Here is a 21,351-nt window from a genome sequence, read left to right as displayed (position 1 = left end):
AATTTAATGACTTTTTAACTTTATTTCTATTTAATATGTACATTTTCTCACAAAGTAACATATGGAGAAAAGATATTAAAATATTCTGAAATTTGCTAAAAGAAAAATTAATGTAGGTCATTTTAAAATTTTAATTCAGATTTCTTGTATTATTTTGAAGTTTTTAAATCTTGTCAAATTATACAAATGTTTTTCACTATTTTTTCTTTCTTTCTTTTTTTCATTTTTAAATATTGCCACCTTGGGATCCTTAGCTGGTTTCCGGTGGTCGGTCCCTGAAGCTGTCACCAAAACTCTAGTAACCGCTTGCCGAAGCTCTGATGACTACTTTTTTTTATGCATGGACTAATTTTTTTAGCTATTGACCATATTTTTTTAGAACTTTGATAACCATTCTTATTTAGTTATTGACTACTCTAGTATAATAATGAACTACTTTCATTTTTTAAAATTTGGTGACTACTTTTATTTATCTATTGACTATTCTAATTTCATTATTGATTACTTTTGTTTCAAAAATTCAAAAAAAATGCAATATGTTATAAATAAAGAAGAAGAATAGAGAAGAAAAAAATATCAATAAGAGAGAGTATTTCTTATTCCATTCAAGGGTGCTAAATACATTATACATGGCCTCTATTTATAGACACAGCTTTACATCTTTGATAGGATCTACAGATAACATAATAATAAAAGATAATTCCAGATAATGGGGATAATGAGAGATATTGAAGATACTGAAAGATAAAGAAAATAATGATAGATACACGAACATCCCTAAAGATATTATATTCATAACACTTCCCTTAGATGTCCATAACTAAATATGTACCTCATTAAAAAACTTCTACTAAAAAAACCCAATAGGACAAAACCTAGTAAAAGAAAAAGAGTGCAACATTTATTAATATATTTCACAGTACTGCCTCGTTAAAAACCTTGCTAAGAAAACTCAATGAGAAAAACCATAGATAAGGAAAAAAGAGTATAGCATGCATTTCTCCCCCTCTTGAAAATGTTAATTGATATCTCTGAGTCTCCGAAGCCCAATGTCATGAACAAATCTCTTGAACGTGATGGCTGGAAGTGATTTGGTGAATAAGTCTGCTAAGTTTTCACTGGAAAGAATTTGCTGGATATTGACTTTGCCATTCTTTTGAAGGTCACGAGTGAAGAAGAATTTTGGGGAGATATGCTTTGTTCTATCTCCTTTGATGTACCCTTCTTTTAGTTGAGTAATACATACAATATTATCTTCGTATAGTATTGTTGGGATCATCTTACCAGAAGACAAGCTACAAGTAGTTTGTATGTGATATATTAAGGACCTTAACCATACACAGTCTCGACTTGCTTCATGCATTGCTAGAATCTCTGCATGGTTATATGATGTGGCTGATATAGTTTGTTTCATAAATCACCATGAAATGGCTGTACCACCACATGTGAATAGATAGTTAGTTTGTGATTTATCGACATGTGGGTCAGAATAAAATCTAGCATCTGTACAGCCAACAAGATCAGTCTTGGATGCATTTGAATAAAATAGTCTGATGTCCATTGTACCCTTAAGATAACGAAGGATGCGTTTAACTCCATTCCAATGCCTTCATGTTGGTGAAAAACTATATCTTGCCAGCAAGTTAACTGCAAATGATATATCAGGTTGCGTATGATTAGCAAGATACATTAGTGCTCCAATTTGTATTAAGATATGGTACTTCTGGACCAAGTAGCTTTTCATCACCTTTTTCCCCGATTTCTCGAGGTCTAAAAGGGTCCTTATCTACCTCCAAAGATCTTACAAAATTCTATTTTTCAAATACTCAATTTGTAATCCAAGGCAAAACTTTGTTCTTCCTAGATCCTTCATTTCAAATTCTTTCTTTAGGCAATTCACTTCCTTTTCAAGCTCTTCAAGAGTTCCAATAATATTTATATCATCAACATACACAGCGATTATAACGAACTCATTTCCTAATCTTTTCATAAAAGTGCATGGGCATATTGCATCATTTTTATATCCTTCCCTCAATAGATACTCGCTAAGCTTGTTATACCACATTCGCCCTGATTACTTTAATCCATATAGGGATTTGTTTAACTTAATTGAGTATCATTCTCGAGAGTTTGAATTGTATGCTTTTGACAATTTCAACCCTTCAGAGAGTCTCATATAAATGTCATTGTCAAGTGAGCCATATAGATAGGCTATAACAACATCTATTAGATGTAAATTGAGCCTTTTATTTACTGTGAGGCTAATCAAGTATCAAAAAGTAGTTGCATCCGCTACTGGTAAATAAGTTTCTTCAAAATCGATACCAGGTCTTTGTGAAAATCCTTGGGTAACAAATCGTGCCTTGTATCTAATGATTTCACCCTTTTCATTTCTCTTCCACACAAAAACCAGTTTATATCCAACCGGTTTTACATCTTCAGGTGTAATGACTACTAGTCCAAAAACTGTTTACTGTTCCAGCAATTTTAATTATGCCTCAATTGCATCTTTCCATTTTGGCCAATCCTTTCTTTGTTTACATTCACTAATTGACTTCGGTTCATGATCCTCATTATCATTCATTATATCGAGCGCTACATTATAAGAGAAAATATCATCGACGTTGACTTCACTTCGGTCCCATCTTATCCCATTCATAACATAATTAATTGAGATCTTATCATTTTCACATATTTCAGGTACCTGACTTTCTTTGAGAATTGGGACGTTAGCGTTGTCTAATGACTCTTCTGGAGTTTCTAACTTTTCTAAATTATTCTTGATTAGGCCATTTATACTTTTAGCTTCTTTTTTCTTTCAAGGATTTTTATCTTTGGAATCGATAGGCTTGCCACCCTTCATGGTGTTTTAAAATCATTCACAATTGATTGTCCATTAGGGACATCAATTTTAATAGGAGCATTAACAACTGGAATATGTGACTTTATTACTCTCTTTAGATCAGTAAATGCATCATGTAATTGATTAGCTAAATTTTGTAAATTGACTTTGAACTTCCAGTTCACATCATTTTGTGCGAGGATCAAGATGAGATAGTGATAATTCTTTCCAACTAACGTTTTTTTCCAACTTATTTTCTCCCCTCAATGTTGGAAAAACTGACTCATAAAAATGACAATCGGCAAATCGAGCCATGAACAAATCTCTTGTTGACGGTTCTAGATACTTTATTATAGCAGGAGATTCACATCCAACATATATTCCCATCCTTCTTTGAGGACCCATCTTAGAACGTGTGGAGGAGCAATTGGAACATATACAACACATCCAAATGTTCTTAGTTGGAAAATATTGGGTTCCTGACCAGAAACCAATTGTAAAAAGGAGGATTTGAGATAACTTGTTGGCTTGATGCGAATTAATATTGTTGCATGCAAAATTCATGTCCCCAAGAACAAATTGGGAGATTTGATCTCATAAGTAATGGTCTCGCAATTAATTGTAAGCATTTGATCAATGATTCTGCAAGTCCATTTTGTGTGTGCACATGAGCCACGGGATGTTCAACATCAATCTCAAAAGACATACAATAATCATTAAAGGCTTGTGAAGTAAATTCACCAACATTATCAAGATGTATTTTCTTGATGGGAAAATTAGGGAAATGTGCTCTTAATATGATTAATTGAGCCAATAATCTTGCAAACGCCAGGTTACGTGAAGATAATAAACAGACATACGACCATCTTGTTAATGTATTAATCAGAACTATAAAATATCAAAATGATCCACATGGTGGGTGTATCGGTCCACAAATATCTCCCTGTATGCGTTCTAGAAAAGTGAGAGGCTCACTTTCTAGTTTTCCTAGTGATGGCCAAACAATTAACTTTCTCTTAGAACATGCATTACATGAGAAAACATTGGATTGTCGTATTTGTTGACTTTTCAATGAATGTCCACATAAATTCTCAATTATTTTTCGCTTCATAATTGTCCCGGGATGGCCTAACCAGTCGTGTCAAACATTAAATTTGTTATCATTTATATTACACTGATAATTGTGTAATATAAGCCAAAAGAAAATGTAGGCAATCTTTCTAGTGTGTTTTTTATCAGAGGTTGACTTTATAATAGCAAGATATTCTTGATTTTCCTCAATTGTTGTTTTGATATGGTATCCATTCTTGTGGATATCCTTGAAACTCAACAAATTTCTTTTAGACTTAGTTGAGTAAAAATGCACTATCAATGTATAATATTGTTCTTCCAGGTAACAATATATTGGCTCTTCCGAAGCCTTCAATCAGTTTTGTACTTCCAGATATAGTCTGAACATTAGCTTCTTGCATTACCAAAGAAGAGAAATACTTTTTATTTCTAAGTATTATATGAGTTGTTGCACTATCAACAAGACATAAATCCTCATGATTGACGTCAATAGGAGCCGTTCTTCATCACAAGGAACATAGTCAAGAGAGGGGAAGGAAAAAAAACAAAATTAATAAAAGAAAAATACTTATAATTTTATTAATTTGGAAAGATAACAACATTGAAAGTAGAAACTTTATAAAAGAAGATGAAAAAGGGGGAAAACTAAGTCATAGAAATTTAACTTCACTAAAGTAATTTATTATTGAACATTCCCATCACCAATTAGGTGATCAATCTTTCCATTAGGATCAACAAAGAAATTAGCAATATCCAAATGAATGACATCCATGTTGCCATAATCAGAATCACCCTCTTCATCAACAAAATTGGTTTCTACCCTTGGCATTTTGTCGTTGCTTTTACTTTTATTTTTAAGCGATTCTTGATAAAAATCAGCCAAATATTTCGGCATACGACAGGTATGTGACCAATGACCATTCCCACCACAACGATAACATGAATCTTCAGAGTGGTTATTACTTCCACTAGTCTTTCTTTTGTTATTCTCATCATTCTTTGCCCTTTTTGAGTAGGAATTTGAACCACCTCGATTATGACCATGACCATGTCCACGATCAATGCAACGACCTCGTGCATGTCCATGTCCTCATCCATGATCACATGTTGGTCCATTTACTATTACATTCGCTTATGGGAATGGAGTAGACCCGGTTGGACGGGATTCATGATTTTTCATTAAAAGCTCATTATTTTGCTCAGCTACAAGAAGGCAAGAAATTAGTTTAGAATACCTTTTGAAGCCTTTTTCACAGTATTGTTGCTGCAAGAGCACATTGGATGCATGAAATGTAGAGAATTTTTCTCTAAAATGTCTTCATCAGTAACTTTTTCTCCACATAATTTCAGTTGAGAACTGATTCTAAATATCACAGAATTATACTTACTAACAGATTTAAAATCTCGCAAGCGCAAGTCCATCCATTCATAACAAGCTTTTGGGAGAATTTCTGGTGGTCATACCTTTCTTTCAAACTATTCTAAAGGACGAGTGGGTCTTTAATGGTCAAATATTCCATTTTTAATCCTTCATGTAAATGATGGCTTAAAAAGATCATGGCTTCAGCCTTTTCTTGATTAGATGCCTTATTTTTTGCCTTAATTGTATCTCCCAGACTATTGCCATTTAGGTAAATTTTCGCATCTAATATCCAAGATAAGTAGTTCTTCCCAGTAATGTCAAGAGCCACAAACTCAAGTTTTGTAAGGGTTGACATGATAGCACTATCACAAAAGAATATAATATTAAAAAAAATTGGCATGTATGGAAATTACACTGCTCTTTGTTAATAAAAAGAAAAGAAAAAGAATCATAAATTACCAAAAGAAAACAAATGAAAAAAAAATTAAATGAGAAAGGGACAAAATTTGATATATTGTCTTTGTGGATATAAGCATTTTAAAATCATATTTATCAAATCAAAATAAATTAACAAATAAACAATAAATATTTCTCAAAAATAAATATATACATGGCTTATAGCCATTTAATCAGATAAAATCAAATTTGAATGACTTCTGGTCATGAGTTAAAAATTATGTGGCTTCTAGCCATATGTTAGAAAATCAAAATTATGACTTCTAGTCATTAAAATAGAAAAGTCAAAGTTATGGCTTCTGGCTATAAGAAACAAAACAAAGTTTTATAGCTTCTAGCCATAAAGTAGAAAATGAAGTTTTATGACTTCTGGTCATAAGAAAGAATAATAAAGTTTTTATGACTTCTAGCCATAATAAAGAATAATAAAGTTTTATGGCTTTTGGTCATAAAATAGAAAAATTTAAATCATATGGCTTCAAGCCATTTAGGGAAAAAAATGCTCATAGTGTAGAAGAGTATAGAGGATAGATGATAAATCATGAAATATAATACATAGAAATAATAAGAAGATCAGAATATTACACCTTTGTTAGGGCACTCATGTTGATAACATGTTATAAATAAAAAAGAAGAATAGAGAAGAAAAGAATATCAATAAGAGAGAGTATTTCTCATTCCATTCAAGGGTGCTGAGTACATTCTACATTGCCTCTATTTATAGGCACAACTTTACATCTTTGATAGGATCTACATATAACATAATAATAAAATATAATTGCAAATAATGGGGATAATGGGAGATATTAAAGATACTGAGAGATAAAGGAAATAATGGTAGATACATGGACATCCATAAAGATATTATATTCATAACACATTAAGTGTTGTTAGAGATCTAGTAACTATTTTTTGTTTAATTATTTACTACTCTTGTGTAGTTAATAGCTATACAAAAGTAATTACCAAAACTTTAAAAACAAAATTAGTTAATAGTTAAACTAGAGTAAATAATAGTTATAGGAAAATAGTCACTAAAAGTAAGGACAATGTTGTTATTTTATAATATTTTAAAATTTCAAAATAGTACAAGGGGTCTTCCTTTGAAATTTTAAAATTCACCTACCCTAACTTGTCTTTTAGCATTTTTAAAGGTATTCTAGTGTTTTTTTTTTCAAGTAACTTATATACAATAATAAATTAATAGTAAAATAGTATGTTAATGTTAAAAGTTTTAGAATATGACTTATGAATAGGATAACAAATTTCTCTCACGACCTTAGAATAGGCGAAGTATATAAAGCATCAATTTTAGGGTGTCACAACAATTTGATAAAATAAAATCGTGGATGTTTGGATAAAACCAAACCATAGTTTGAAGAATAGCTTTTAGAGAATAGATTTTGTGAAGAATAGATTTTGATAAAATAAAAGTATTTGGATAGTTGTTATCAGAAGTACTTTTTACATGTACAAATTACTAAAAAAAGGTATAAGTTAATATGATAATTATATAAAGGATAGATTTTATAATATATTTTAATTTGAAGAAATAAAATTGTTAATAAAATAATTTTTATTAACATAATTAATAATATATAAGATAATATAATTAATAAATAATTAATATGTGTATATATATATTTATAAACTATAAGATTAAATATGTTTATAGAAAAATGAATATTTTTCTCTAACAGAAAAATATTAATTTGCTTTAAAAATGTGAATATATATGTGTATATATATTTTAAAATGTGAAGGACCGAAGGCTTTTGACGGAGTAAAGGACCAAAGGCTTATGGAGTGAAGAAAGGAGTGCATAATTGAGGGCTGATTTGTCCTATAACAACGGGGCCCACACCAGCAACTACAAATTTGAGTCAGAAGTAAATTCAGCATGTTTTTCTCAAAATCATGATTTTGGTCCAAATTATAATTTCAGATTTTTTCAACCTATTTGGCAAGCTCTGGACCAAACCATGGTTTGGAGTAATATCCAAATAGCCCCTTAATGTCTTGTACGACGTACATGCTTTTCATGGTAAATTACGTTATTGTCATTCACAAGAACAAACGTGTATGGTGCATTTGGGATAATTGCTTTGAAGAGCTGATTCTCTAAAACTTGCGGAGAACAATAAGTCCATAACTCAGTAGTTATAAGGTCTCCAAAAGATTTTAATTTTTACATGAATGAAAATGAAAATGTCCTGCTGTAGAAATTAGTAATTATGGTCAAACTTTCTCGTAATTTCATTTTAATCCAAAATATGAAAAATCATTTACAGAATTTCTGGGTGGCAACTTTGGAACGCCTGTGATTATCAAGTAAAATCATGTTTGAAGGAAGGTGGTAAGAAACTTAAAACTTGATCATAGGGATTTAGAGGACTCTTGCAATCAGGGATAAGCAAAATCCAACCATAACCACGCACCGAACCAAATTTATTCTTTTTTTTTTTTTGAAGTTTCGTTTTTTGTTTGTTAACAATCTGATTTTTTACTTTCAGCGCGGTTTGTGTTAGAAAAAAACAAAAGTGTCTTAGATGGTGGAGAAAATAGTTGTTAGCATGGCAAGATTTAAATGTTTTAGTACAAAAATATTAAAAAAAAATTCATACTTGAGGAGATTGATTGTTACCTTATCGTGAGGGAAATTATTATTAGAAGGTTGTAAAGGTTCTCGAATATGGTGTAAACTTAAAAAAGTTGTAGAAGTTCTTAAAGTTGAATTGGACGTACGTGGATTGGGCCAAACCAAGATAACTTGTCGCGCATGTTGTTTTCTCAATCCTCTTTGACTCAAGTCAGATTTCAGTAGCCCATGGTCCGTATGTTCAACAGCAAGAACTACACTCTCTCACTCAAAAAAAAAAAAAAAGGGGTTTGATTCCAGTCACAGCACTTGGAGAGGCATCCTAAAATAAAGATGGTTAGGTTAACATCTAAAGATATAATGTAAGTTAACCCTGTCTAACATTGATATCACCTAGAAAGAACCATTCAAACTCCTTGCCCTTGGCTTGGGTTGAACCCGAATCCCTACCTAAAATTTATATATAAAAAAAAAGTCAGATTTCAGTAGTACACTTTCTAAACTCTATCATTTTAGAATTCTACATTTAATATCTAATTGCGTTTAATTTTTATTATTATCTAACTTACCCTCTCTTGTTCGAGTCATGCACAAACAACCATTTGATTACAATGCAAAATAATATACTCCTTCCGGTCCTAAATATAAAACCTATTTTTGTAGTATAATTTATATTATAAAATAGGTCTTATATTTAGGATCGGAGGAGTATAAAATAACTATCAAACTTTAATCATTCAAATAACATTTACTCACAACACTGCGTTAACTATTTCCCGTACCCATTTATCAAATTTCATAGCCAAATAATTTAATATAAAAGCTACTATTGAAGATATTTACAACACTTCATTAGTTATTCACCATCCCTATTTAGCAAATAACATGTTTTAGCAAATTTCACATTTTGATAATTTAATTTAAAATGTCATTTCAGGATATTTACAACACTCCATTAAATTATCTTGAAATGAAGTGTTGTAAATATACTAAAATAATATTTTCTCCAATTCTATTTATAAGATTTTAAAATTTGAATTGGTTTGTTTCTTTTTATAAGGATTGTCTAAACATCAAATGTGTTTTATTAATTTTACCTCTAATTAATTTTCTATTCTCTCTCCTCATCTTTTTTCATATTTCACTTTCTTTTATCATTTATCTCATTATTAGTATTTCTGTCTCTTATTTGCTACTTCATTAAATAAGGACATCTTTAAAAAAGGTTTAATTTTTACATATTTATGTTTTAAACTAATTTTAACTTTTTTTTTAAACCATATAATTAATAAAATGTTATAAAAACAAGCGGGATGGAGTGACCTTTTAATTTAAATTATCCAAGTGTAGGTGGAATCTGTTAAAATGTGCTGTGATTTGCTAAATAGTGATTGATCTTCCTCCCAAGCTCGAGGGGACCACCAACAGGCCAACTCAACAGGGCAATCAAAGTGGGTGTGGAGGTTAAAGGTGGAGTGCAAGGAGGGGCCCTTCAAGTCGTGAAGCCTGGACTTGCAGTCAACTCCCAAGTGTAGACTCAATGTCTCCCCGCTCCGTTTTCATCACCAAAGAGCGCAACTTCTGCAAATCACATCTACCGATCATAACTATTTTTATGAACATTTGGATTAGCTTTTCACAGCTAATTTTATGATGTTTAAAATATATATGTGAGATGAGTGTTACTTTGACTTACATAAAATTATTATTTTTAATTGATTCTTGTGTTTTCCAAACATATTATAAGGTGGAGGAGAATTTTTGCCATGGGATTAAATAACTGCGGCAATATTTAAGAATTTCTCCTTTACATTGCACTTAACAAGTTAAATAACAAGTTAAAACGGTCTACTTAATGTGTGAAAGTTCTTATAACACTTTTAAAACTAATGTTTTAATGCATCAACCTTTTTTTTTTTTTAAGCCATTAGTGCATCAACCATGTTATAGCACTTTTAAAAATAATGTTTTAATGCATCAACCATCTTTTTTTTTTTGGCCATTAATGCATCAACCATGTTACTCAACACGTTAACTAACATTATTTTAAGAGTTTGCTTTTACCTTTTTCTATTTAAAATGTTGACTTCCATGCTTAATGTTAGCATAAGATGTTAACGAGCCACAGCTTTTATTTTACACTGCACTCAACATACAAGCTAACCACGTATTCAATGTGCCGATGAGCCTTCCGACATGCAATCAATGCAGTTGAAGAAAATCACTTTTTTCAGACAACACCTTTTTTTTTTTTTTTTTTTAAATTTTCAACAACTATAATCTTGTTTTTACCGGCTAGTTTTTCATAAACTCTCCAAATTTAAGTTGATCGGTGTAAGAATTTTTTTATGCAAAAATTTTAGAAAAAGGGTAGGATTCACCCACAATCCAAAGGCAGAGTACCTAACATTTGAGCTACTGGAATCTATCCCTACAGACACAGGAACATGACAAGTAAGTCTTTTTTTTTTTTCTGGCCCAATAAGTAGGAATCACCCAGTTTTACTATGCTATAGAGATGTCTCCCCGGCGTCACAACTGGAGTCACAATAAAATAACACTCCCGAACCCACTCCTTTTGGTTGGTGTAAGATTTACATGGGGAACAATCATGAGTTCATTGTTGCATTAAAAAACTCTCTCTCTCTCTCTCTCTCTCTACTTTCTGTAAGGTTTGAATAATGAGATTATGTTGGAATGTGACCTTTAACTTCTCTCAACTTCTTATATTTGAAAATCATCAAAAGTAAGGTGGCTATTGCCCTTCTATGAATATAATTTATTTGATTTTTCATCTTTCTTCTTCTTATTTCTCCCTCATCATCATAGTCTTTTCAATCATCTTTCTAGGATGAGGTATCCCAAGTGAGAAATCAGTGGGTGAGATATCCATTGGAGTAATTATCAAGAGTGCGGTATTTCTTGGGAGGTTTTGTAAATACAGGATTTGTAGTGGCTCCCAGATACGAAGTTATTAGACTCATGGAAAAAAATCTTTGAAGGCTTCTGGAAACTCAAAGTAAGCTCAAGCGGATGGAGTTGAACATGGATAAATTGTTGGCGAGAATTGTTCTCTAGAGAATACAAGAAGAGATGAAGAAGAAAGTGATACACAATATCTTTAAGGCATGAGCATCACAGCACTTTCTTTTAGACTTAGTTCGTCCTTATTTATTCCTATCTTATGGGTGCACTTCCAAGATTCAATGAAGACCCTTAAATATGGTGAATTTTCTTCAGGATACAATGAAGACCCTTAAATATGGATTGCACTTCTAAGATTCAAGCAAAGATAATAATGATCTTTATAAAGTGATCATTTATCTCTATCTATACGTATACTCAAAGACAAATGTAATGAGTTTGATCTAGTATATGTTTATGTTTGTGTTATGTGCAAATAAAGTGATGGTTGAGGGTTTATACAGACCATAAGATGATGCCTTGAATAAACGTCTTTTGGAGCAATACCTCTTTTATTGAAAGTCACAACTATATGTTAGTTCATGAATTAACATAATTTAAATAACTAAAAGATATTTAATATCCTTTCTATGAAGAGTTACATTTTTTAATATGTAAGATTGTCTTAAGAAAACAACATGATATTTCACTAAGTAGTGGTTACTACATTTTTTTATATATGCCTTTAGAAATCAATCTTGAAGTTTTTTTGGTGTTTTCCATTTATATAAATATACATTAATTTATATAAAGACACAACCCCTCATATAAATTAATCTTTTATATAAATTTACATGTGATTTTTCGAAACATATTTCTTTATTTTAAAAATATTCGAACATAAATCACCATTCCCAGTCTCTTTATCCATTAACTCTATCCTCTATTTTGTGCTGAAATACGTATTTCAAATGCGACATGCACTTTGTGTTTGATAAAATCATTCAAACATTCTTGCAAACAAGTTTCTAAGCTCAGATTTGTTCAAACTCTCCCTTGCACTATTTTTTAATGAAAAGTTGAAAAGATACTAAAATTTGTAAGCATGTTGCTAGTGCTAACAATTTATCGGATAAGGGATGAAGGGAGTGGTTGGAATAGTAATGTGCACTATTCCCTGATTTTAAGAAAATGAACCTATTTAATAAAATAAATAAATAAATGTCAACCTTTTCAACCCCCACCAATTATTGTCACACCTGTTAGTCACTGAAAAGTGGTAAATTAGGTGATATAAAAACATCAAATTTAAGCAATTAAAAATAGAATAATGTTGAAGGGATGCCGCTGAAACTCTTCTAAGACAATAAAGAAGTTGACACGCAGAAATATTCTTTGGATCATTCCACATATCTACATCCAGTGCCCAAGTTTTCTTGAAATTTGAAATTCACTATCTCTTAAAAATGACAATAATCTCACTAGTTTCTCGCAGGCATTAGTGTAGTCCTTACAACCTCTTACCCCGTGTTCACACCAAAGCTTGGTAATCTTAACTCCCTCGTACAACATAATAACTTCTCAAGATCTTACTATAGGCCTAGAGGAACTCTTGAAGCGAATAAATGTGACGGACTTTTAGAACATTGGTTATAGCTGTGCCTGCAAATGTATCCCACTTTACTCCCTAATAGTACTTTTTACTCCTTTTTTCCCGGTAATAATAAGACTTCTACGCTCCAATAGTAAAAGAAAAAGAACAAGACGTGCTTTCAAAAGAAAAAAAAAAAAGGAAAAAAAAGAAAGGATAACTATAGCTTGTCGTGTTTGACTTAGCTTGACCTAAAATGCTCCAAGGGGGATGTATGCATCTTATCTGTTTCTGGGTTGGGCTGCCAATTGTACTTTTGTGTTCCCTATCGTCAATAATAATCAACCTAAAGTAAAGAAAAAAAGTAATAAGGAGAACAATATGGGATGGAATTTAAGCACAATTATTGAGAAATAGTACTTTTAAAAACTTGATTTGATGTTAATATATTTTCTGATCTAAGCGTGAAACTTTCTTTTTCTAGCAGAAAAAGTTTCATGCTTAAACATATTATGATGGGTTGGTTAAATGTCAATATCAATATAAATACAAATATAAAATCTATAAAAACTTAAACATTTACAAATTAGTGGTTTTGTTTTTCCGCTCTATCCAGACAAAAAAAAAATCAGTGGTTTTATTTTTAATTTTTTCTCTATATTTTGTTCTTGGAATTTTCACAAAACATTTTATTGATTCTTTGTAACTATTTTTTTAATTTAATATTTCTTTATGTGTGTGTGGGGTGATTAAAAAGTGAGTTTACTATATTAATATTTAGCAAAACTTTATATTCTCTAAAATTTTGAAATCTAAAAAAAACAGTTACTAGCTAATCCAATGCGGATCCAATTATAGAGTATTCTAATTCATTATATTTATTAATTAAATTAATGTATGATATACATTTAAGAAATACAAGATAATAAATAAAAGTAAACCGCAAACTCACCTTCCGTTCCACGTGATGCTTTGGCTTCCTGGATCTATGATCTATTACTGCATAAAGAAAAAAAATTCAGACCAAGTTAGTTATATTTATTAGTTTAAGTTAATAGATGAATCGATAAGTGTACATATATATATGTGTGTTTGTGTATAGATATGTATTTTAACAGCTAACAAATAAACAATACCCAGCCCTCAACATGCGAGCTCAGGGCTAAAGAGACCAGTCCTTTTATGTTATTTTTTTAAATATAAAATTTTCACTTATTTTGAAATAAAAAATAAAATAATAAATCTTCTAAAATGTTTTATTCAAATTATAAATATTAGTAAAATAAACTAATATTGTTCAGAGAAAAAAATCAAACACTAATAAACTATTGTTCAAATTCAAAAAAAAAAAACAAATAAAACAGAAAAAGTAAAAGGATAAAAACTAAGCAGCTAAAGACTAACAACATCAACATGATTATTATTTTTATCTTCATCTTCATCATTATCAGCAATATCAACAACATTTAATTGTTCTTTACTATAAGTGAGCTTTTTTTTAGTAAAATAAATATTAAGGTTTTGTCTTCATCATTTTTATCTAAAATAAAAATATACAACAATCATTTTTGACTACTACTACTACTACTATTATTTCATTATAATATTTTTTTTAACTCTTATAAATCATATTTGGGTAAATTCTTTTATACCTAAATAGTCACATGATAAATAGTTGGATGATCTGAAGTGCTAAATAAGGAGTGCCTGAGGGAGTCTAGAAGAGCAACGAAGCCATCTATATCTACGTGATTACAAACATACACTTAGTTTCCTCTTATGTCTAGTTATTTACTATATTCTTCTTGTTTTCTATTTATCTTTATAGTTTAGGGTTTAGGGTTTAATATCAATTTATATTAAAACATGTGAAAAATTTTTTCACTTCGACTTGGCATAAAATTTCTCAAATTCCTTCGAACTCGTGTGGTCTTTACTTGAAGGACAAAAGATCAAATGGAATTAAAAAAGAAAAGGGTTTGAAATATTTCTAACTTCCAGTATAATTTATAATTTAAATGCCCTTAGTTATTTCAGCTAAAAAAATGCCCTTAATTATCTCCAAACCAATTTTAGAACCACCGTTTAGCGCCTTTACTGGGCTTCAAAACTGCACCAAAATTATATCGAGGGTAACAAGTGTCATGGAAGAAGTAATTTGATTTACTTTTTGTCCTTGCAGAAAATGTACATTTAAGCATTTGGGTCTAAATGTCTACGAGAAAGCAATTGTTTAATTTTTTTGGTCATGATACACGTACATATTACATTCTTAATTAAGGGTTTGAACTCACAATCTCATATTTAAGAAAAAAGGTGCTTGGTATCAGTTGGGCTACAAAGCGCCAACAAAAAAAATATTTGCTTAATTTCTTTTCTAGAAATAACAAAAATAAGGGAAAACATAATAACTATTCACAAGCATATAGAATTTTATTTTATCCTTTAATTTTGTTATCAGGATAAAAATTATTCATTCTCTAAAGCATGGGGCGTTTTAGAGAAGTATAAAATCCAATAAATTAACTTTCTTTATATTTTTCAGGGAACATTAATCCTGCACTCCATGTAGTTTCACTCAAATTTTGAATTAAGTTTTTGTTGCCTTTTATTAAAAGAATTCTTAGCGTTTCCTCAGTTATATGCACTCATCCTCACGGTTATAATCTGATACTTTCATGAAGTGACACATTAATAGTTGCATATGTGGCGATTATGAGTCTCTGCTGACTCTGATTAAAATTGCAACATAGATATTAAAACAGGCGATAAACACGAATTACCTTGGTCATAATTAATGGCTGCTTATTGTTAACTAATTCTTTTTCATAAACAGATTGCTTGCACAGTATTTATGCTTTATTTGCCTTATTCTTGAATCTCATTATTAATTTTCCAGCTATAAGATGGAATCTGAAGAAAATATTAAAATAGGGAGTGGAATAGAAATTAATAGGCATTGAGAAAGAAATACTAAGCTTTAAACTAAAGGCTGCATATATCTGCTTCTCTTTGCAACAGTCATGCTCTTTTCCTTCTTTGATTATAAGTGAGGAAATTAAAAATTGAGTAAAACTATAGCTATTGGGAATTAATTAACATATATTACGTATATGCAAAGGCTCAATTTTCTTAATTTCACATGGTTGTGTCTAGCTAGCTGGCTAGGTATTAGTTTTCCCTCAAAGAACATAATTTCACCCTGTTTTGCCATCTTATTGGACTCCATGGGTTTCAAAGAAATCAACTAATCCAGTAAAACAGCTATCTAGATTTTGCTTAACATGCTAACTAGTCTTTAGGGGGCTATGACCTTCTTGTCTTATATAATAAATCCATTTGGTCACGAAAATTATTGGATGCACTAAATCAAAGTGCTTCGTCTTTTTCTAGAACCCGTGCAAGGTAAAAAGAGGAATAACTTTTCAAAATCAAAATCGTGAAATTATTATTATATTTGACATTTGGAAAACTTGTAATGCCACTTGCATAGAGATGCATCATTCCATCATTAGCTTTATATCATCTTCTAACTTTATGCGAAGTTTCATTTTGATCGTTTAATTTTATAAAATAATTGTTCTAATCCTATAGCCTGATCCCGTTAGCCTCAAATGATTTTTTTGTGTGCCAATAATTATTATTTTAAAAAAATAAACTTAATATATCAGTATTTGAGAATATTTTGTCAGTATTTAAAAATTTACTGATGACACTTTTTGCTAATGAAACTAACAATGTTAGAGTTAAAATACTCAAGAATAGAATTGAAACATTTAGCCTCATCACATATTTTCATGTGTATATATATCCTCTCCACAGGAATTGAAACATTTAGCCCCAAGTTTGAGGGGACAATATAACATTTATAACTAGATAATAGAATCAATGACCATGTATGACATTTGAGAAGGTAGGAAAGTAATTAAATAAAGATGGTTAGATTTCTGTGACTCACCACTCAACTGATTATTCTTTTTTTTTTTTTGGTCATGCATTTTAAATATTCTACTTACTTATTAATCAAATTATTTCGCCAAATATAACATACATGCGTGTCCATCAATTGGGATACTATGAAAAGTAATTATGCCAGTTTATATTTTGATTAACAAGATTCCACTTGAAAAAAATTACCGAATCGAAAAGGATTGAAGAAATCAATATCCTCCCTCTCTCTCTGAGAAAGAGCGAGCTTCTTTACAGCTTTTACTGTCTCCTTCCCTCCCCCCCCACGGGATACCTTATAGAATATTATACTATTAATAAGTCATAAGTAACATGCTTTTTTTTTTTGAATTTCATAAAATGAATGAGTGATCGCTAGCTAAATAATAAAATAATACATAAAATTTATAGTCCTATATAACTATTTATAAGTCATGGATAACATAATTCTTATTAAACACACTATCATCATTACCAAAAGAAAATGTTTAAATTATCAAATTTAATAAAACATCAATAGTCGCAAGAGGAGATATATAAGCCACTTTCCATGAACATTTATGACTCATTAGGTCTTAATTTGTGCAATACATTGGACGGACATCCAGTTTTAGCTCAAGGTTGTATAATATAGCTTAGTTTAAATCATACAACTACACAAAAAAAAAAAACTGATAGATCAAGCGTAATTAAACTGACTTTAGATGAAAATATACTCATGCACATAAAATAATAACAATACTAATATTGTTCCTTGCAAAGCTCTTATAAAGAGATTGACAGAAGAGAGAGAGCATCTAAGGAGGACAACAACATAAATTTCAAAACGAAGATGGTGTCATCGATGAGTTTATCTCAATTATATAATATACATATTGAGATTTCAATTAATTAATTAATGTTAACCTTCTCCATGATAATCAGATGAAACCTTTCGTCTTCTCTCATTATGCCCTGCCAAACGCTTTCTACAACTCCTTTTTGAGTTGTCAAACTCTGAAAGCTCATGAAACCTGCAAAAGTTACAATCCATTAAGGGAAATTAATATCCAAGGACAAATTCAAAAGGTAATTATCTATCCATTTCGTATATATAATATTTATTTATATATAATCATAATATCTATAAGAAGATGAAACTAATAACTTCGATGTTGTTTTGTTTTGTTTTTTTTTTTGACATGTTAAACAAACAACGCCAGCAACTCGCTTCACATCATAATAAATTAGATTCATATTTTGAACCTATCTAGCCCAAATTTTCAAGGCTATTGGATGCACAGGTAATGAGAGTAAATCAGACAGTATGAAGTTTTCTGAAAATAGATAGACGAAGAGTAAACAGAGTGCTCAATGGAGAAGTTAATGAAGATGATCTTTTAGTTCTCATTTATTTAAAAATTTGATTATTGATAAAGTATAATAACACCATACGATTCACCAATCCCACCTAATCAGGTAATTAAGACTCTTTATTATTATTGTAACTAATGAGGTCCAAATGAATTAACCTATTTAACTCTATTTCTATCTTCCATAATAGTAAAATGTTCCAAGAAGAGAGATAAATATATAGGATTTCGTGCATTTATCTTTCTCCTCCTGACTCCATGATGCTTAAGATAACTAAGAATCAAAATGTGTTTCACCAGATCATGACCCATATGAATTGACAACTCACCGTAAATGACATTTTTATATCACTTTTAAGTTTGACAGGTCCAAGCAAAGACTTATCCATATTACGGAAGAAAGAGAAGTGGATATGCTTATGACCCACGCACTTTTGGATTATGGACAGTGGAGTTTAATTCACACAAAAATATACACCTGTCGTATTCTAGTTGGGACGTCGTTTCGATAAATCCCCATCACATAAAAGTAAAGTAAAGCATTGTGCCTGTGGATTGTAAGTACCATAGATTTTTACAAAACCAAAAGAACATGTTATTATGTTGACAAATGTATGGTACTCTTAAGACATGAAATTTGTTGATAATTAATCACATGTGGGTTGAAATCAAGAATTATGCAACGCATTCCGTAACTAGAAACATAGTCTACTTACTCAAAGTTACTCACAATTTCAGAAATTAAAGATAATGAATATATTTTTCCCGCAAATATTCTATATATTAATATACATATCATCTCGATTGAATGCCCTCTTCTAGAATAACTCATGATCATAACATTTTGTGTTTTGTAACTCATTTGACAAAAAATAGACCCAAAATCTATTTATGTGTTAGTTAATGGGTGAAACTTGTTGTAAGCCTTCTTGAATAACGTACAAGATTACTAATCTTGAATTTACAAGTAAAACAAAAAAGTATATGAAGTAGTAGTATAAAATGTTACTCCCCCTAATCCTTTAATAGGCCACATTCATAGAAGAAATTTTTTATCCTAAATCCTTCTTGTCAATTTCCAATGAAGGGATGTGGAGGGAATATATGCTTTTGAAATTAATGGTATCTTCTAAAGATGGAAATCAAAATAATTTCTAGATAATTTTAAATTTTTTGGAAGTTTAGTAAAGTTATTAATATAAAACCTCGTTAGACTTTTATTTTGATCCTAAATATAAAATACAATCACTTTGTTTTCATATTTATCTATTTTTTTTCAAAATAGTCCTTATAATAATAATAGTTCTAATCAATATACTTGATTAACTATTTTAGAAAAGACAACATCTATTTATTACCAATAACTAACTTAACTAATTTTTTTAACATAATGAAACTGATTAACTAGTTCTTATATTAAGAAGCTGAAGTAATAGTTAAAAGTGATTTACATGAAGGATCAGAGTAAGTACTCATATTTCGGTAGCACATATTATAACACGAGAACATGATTCTAAATGCTAATTAATAACTCCATGCTCAAGACAAGAATCCCAAGAATTTCCCATTGCAGAGTTATTAATTGGATTCTCTTTATTTATGCATCACACATTCAAAGAATGAGTGACACAAGAGAATGTGCCTATAAGCAGAGGATTTGAACCCTGCAAAACTATCCATTACAATAACAAGACGTGTTCTAATTGAAGAGTAGTTTTTCCCTAGGATGATTTTCTTCTCACAAAAATTGAAAGTCAATTAAAATGGGCTAACACCAAACAGTCAAATTATTTACTTATGCACACTTATACACATATCATTATTCTATATATGAGAGGCTTGAAGTTCATTCTCAAAAAGAGAGTGGAATTAAAGCATCCAACTAGTACTGCATCAAAAAATTTAAATTCTCCATCGGACATGTATTTCTTTAGTTGTATTAGAAAAGTTTAAACCCTATACCCTTACCCACCTTGAACTTTCCTCAAATGGCATCGAACTTCTATTCCAATGATAAATTGCTGTAAGTTCCATTACCCCATTAAAGTATTCAACTTCTATGTTTAACAGTCTCTTATATTTATTCCAATCACAGAAACAAGTTTTGGTTTTCTTTAGCTTCCGAGTGAGAATCAAGTTCAGATCTTATGATCTGGGGAAACAGGCTTATTATTATTGAACCAGAGAGAAGTAATTTAAAACTCCGAATCAAACCTTCTCGGATCTTTCAACCCACAATATGCCTTTAAGACGACATAAAGAAAGCAATATAAGTACATATAATAAGAAGATCGATAGATTAGGGTTTCACTACCTGCTACATTGCTGGCAAAATCGTTGTTCGTTGCCTGAAACGAGTACGAACGGCGCTTTGGCGTGGTACTCACAGACCTTGTGCCGCCGGTGATACGGTTTGGCGTCGCTCAGATCAGTCTGGCAGTCATCGGCCTGACAAGACGGTGGCGCCGCCGATGAGCTTCCTGGTTTGGGGCCTCTCCTGCTGTATGTATTTGACATAACTCTTCTCTTTCTTCCATGTTCTTCTCCAGAGCCAAGTTGACTTTCTGTCTCTTCTTCATCGTCTTCTTCTACTTCTTCCTCTTCGTCTTCCTCCTCCTCCTCCTCCTCTTCTTTTTTCCTGTACCTTGAGCTCCTCTTTCCCTCAGCTCTGCTTGTTTCCATAAAGTTCAGGGAAGCAAGAGAGAGAACCAGATCAAGAAAACCAGGAGAAGAATGTGGGAGAGAGAATAATAGAAGTCAAGGAGAAGACGATAAAAAGGCTCATATAAATAGGAAAACGCGGAAAATTGCACCCAACAGATATTCATTTTTGAAAATCGAAAGTATTGCAAAATATTTGGACAAAATATTAAATCGTGTCTATAAAGATCTCCAATATAGGATTATTGTTAAAGGTAATTTTTATTTCGTTCTATAAAGTTGCAATTTTCATAATTTAATCCTTAAAATTTTTTGTTGAAAAATTCAACTTATTAGCTCTCACTATCAAAATTTTCTGAGTATACTGTTAATTTTTTTTGGGTGAATCATCATATTACTCTTAAATAAATATTATTCTATAACACAAATGTTAGAAAAGTATATTTCACAATTTAAAATTCTGTAAAATATTTTCTAGAAATATGACAATCAAGGTTAAGTTTAAAATTATTTAAATCTATACAATGAGCAATGAACGTAACTAGTAAGTAAATTTGAGTCCCA

The 21,351-nt window shown here is 30.6% G+C and overlaps 1 protein-coding gene across 1 annotated transcript; it reads right to left on the bottom strand.

Moving 5' to 3' along the window:
• Nucleotides 1-17,531: 17,531 nt before the first annotated feature.
• On the bottom strand, nucleotides 17,532-20,877 carry LOC114733466 (squamosa promoter-binding-like protein 3). The gene is made up of 2 exons (XM_028920933.1): nucleotides 20,441-20,877; nucleotides 17,532-17,787 (listed from the first exon to the last, which is right to left on the bottom strand). Exons 1-2 carry the CDS (start codon nucleotides 20,806-20,808, stop codon nucleotides 17,676-17,678), a joined length of 480 nt encoding a protein of 159 aa, XP_028776766.1. The 5' UTR covers nucleotides 20,809-20,877; the 3' UTR covers nucleotides 17,532-17,675.
• Between the last annotated feature and the right edge of the window lie 474 nt (nucleotides 20,878-21,351).

The sequence above is a fragment of the Neltuma alba genome, unplaced genomic scaffold (genome assembly GCF_004799145.2).
Source record: "Neltuma alba isolate B1F8T4 unplaced genomic scaffold, ASM479914v2 tig00012999_pilon, whole genome shotgun sequence".
Lineage (NCBI taxonomy): Eukaryota > Viridiplantae > Streptophyta > Magnoliopsida > Fabales > Fabaceae > Neltuma > Neltuma alba.
The sequence above is the reverse complement of the archived record's forward strand: the minus strand, read 5'-3'. Positions and strand labels throughout refer to the sequence as shown.

Bases quoted from the DNA above. Each gene is read 5' to 3' on its own strand.
- LOC114733466 (XM_028920933.1), bottom strand. From the start codon at position 20,808: ATGGAAACAAGCAGAGCTGAGGGAAAGAGGAGCTCAAGGTACAGGAAA. The intron at 17,788-20,440 runs GTAGTGAAACCC...TAACTTTTGCAG, and splicing joins TTTTGCCAGCAATGTAGCAG to GTTTCATGAGCTTTCAGAGT.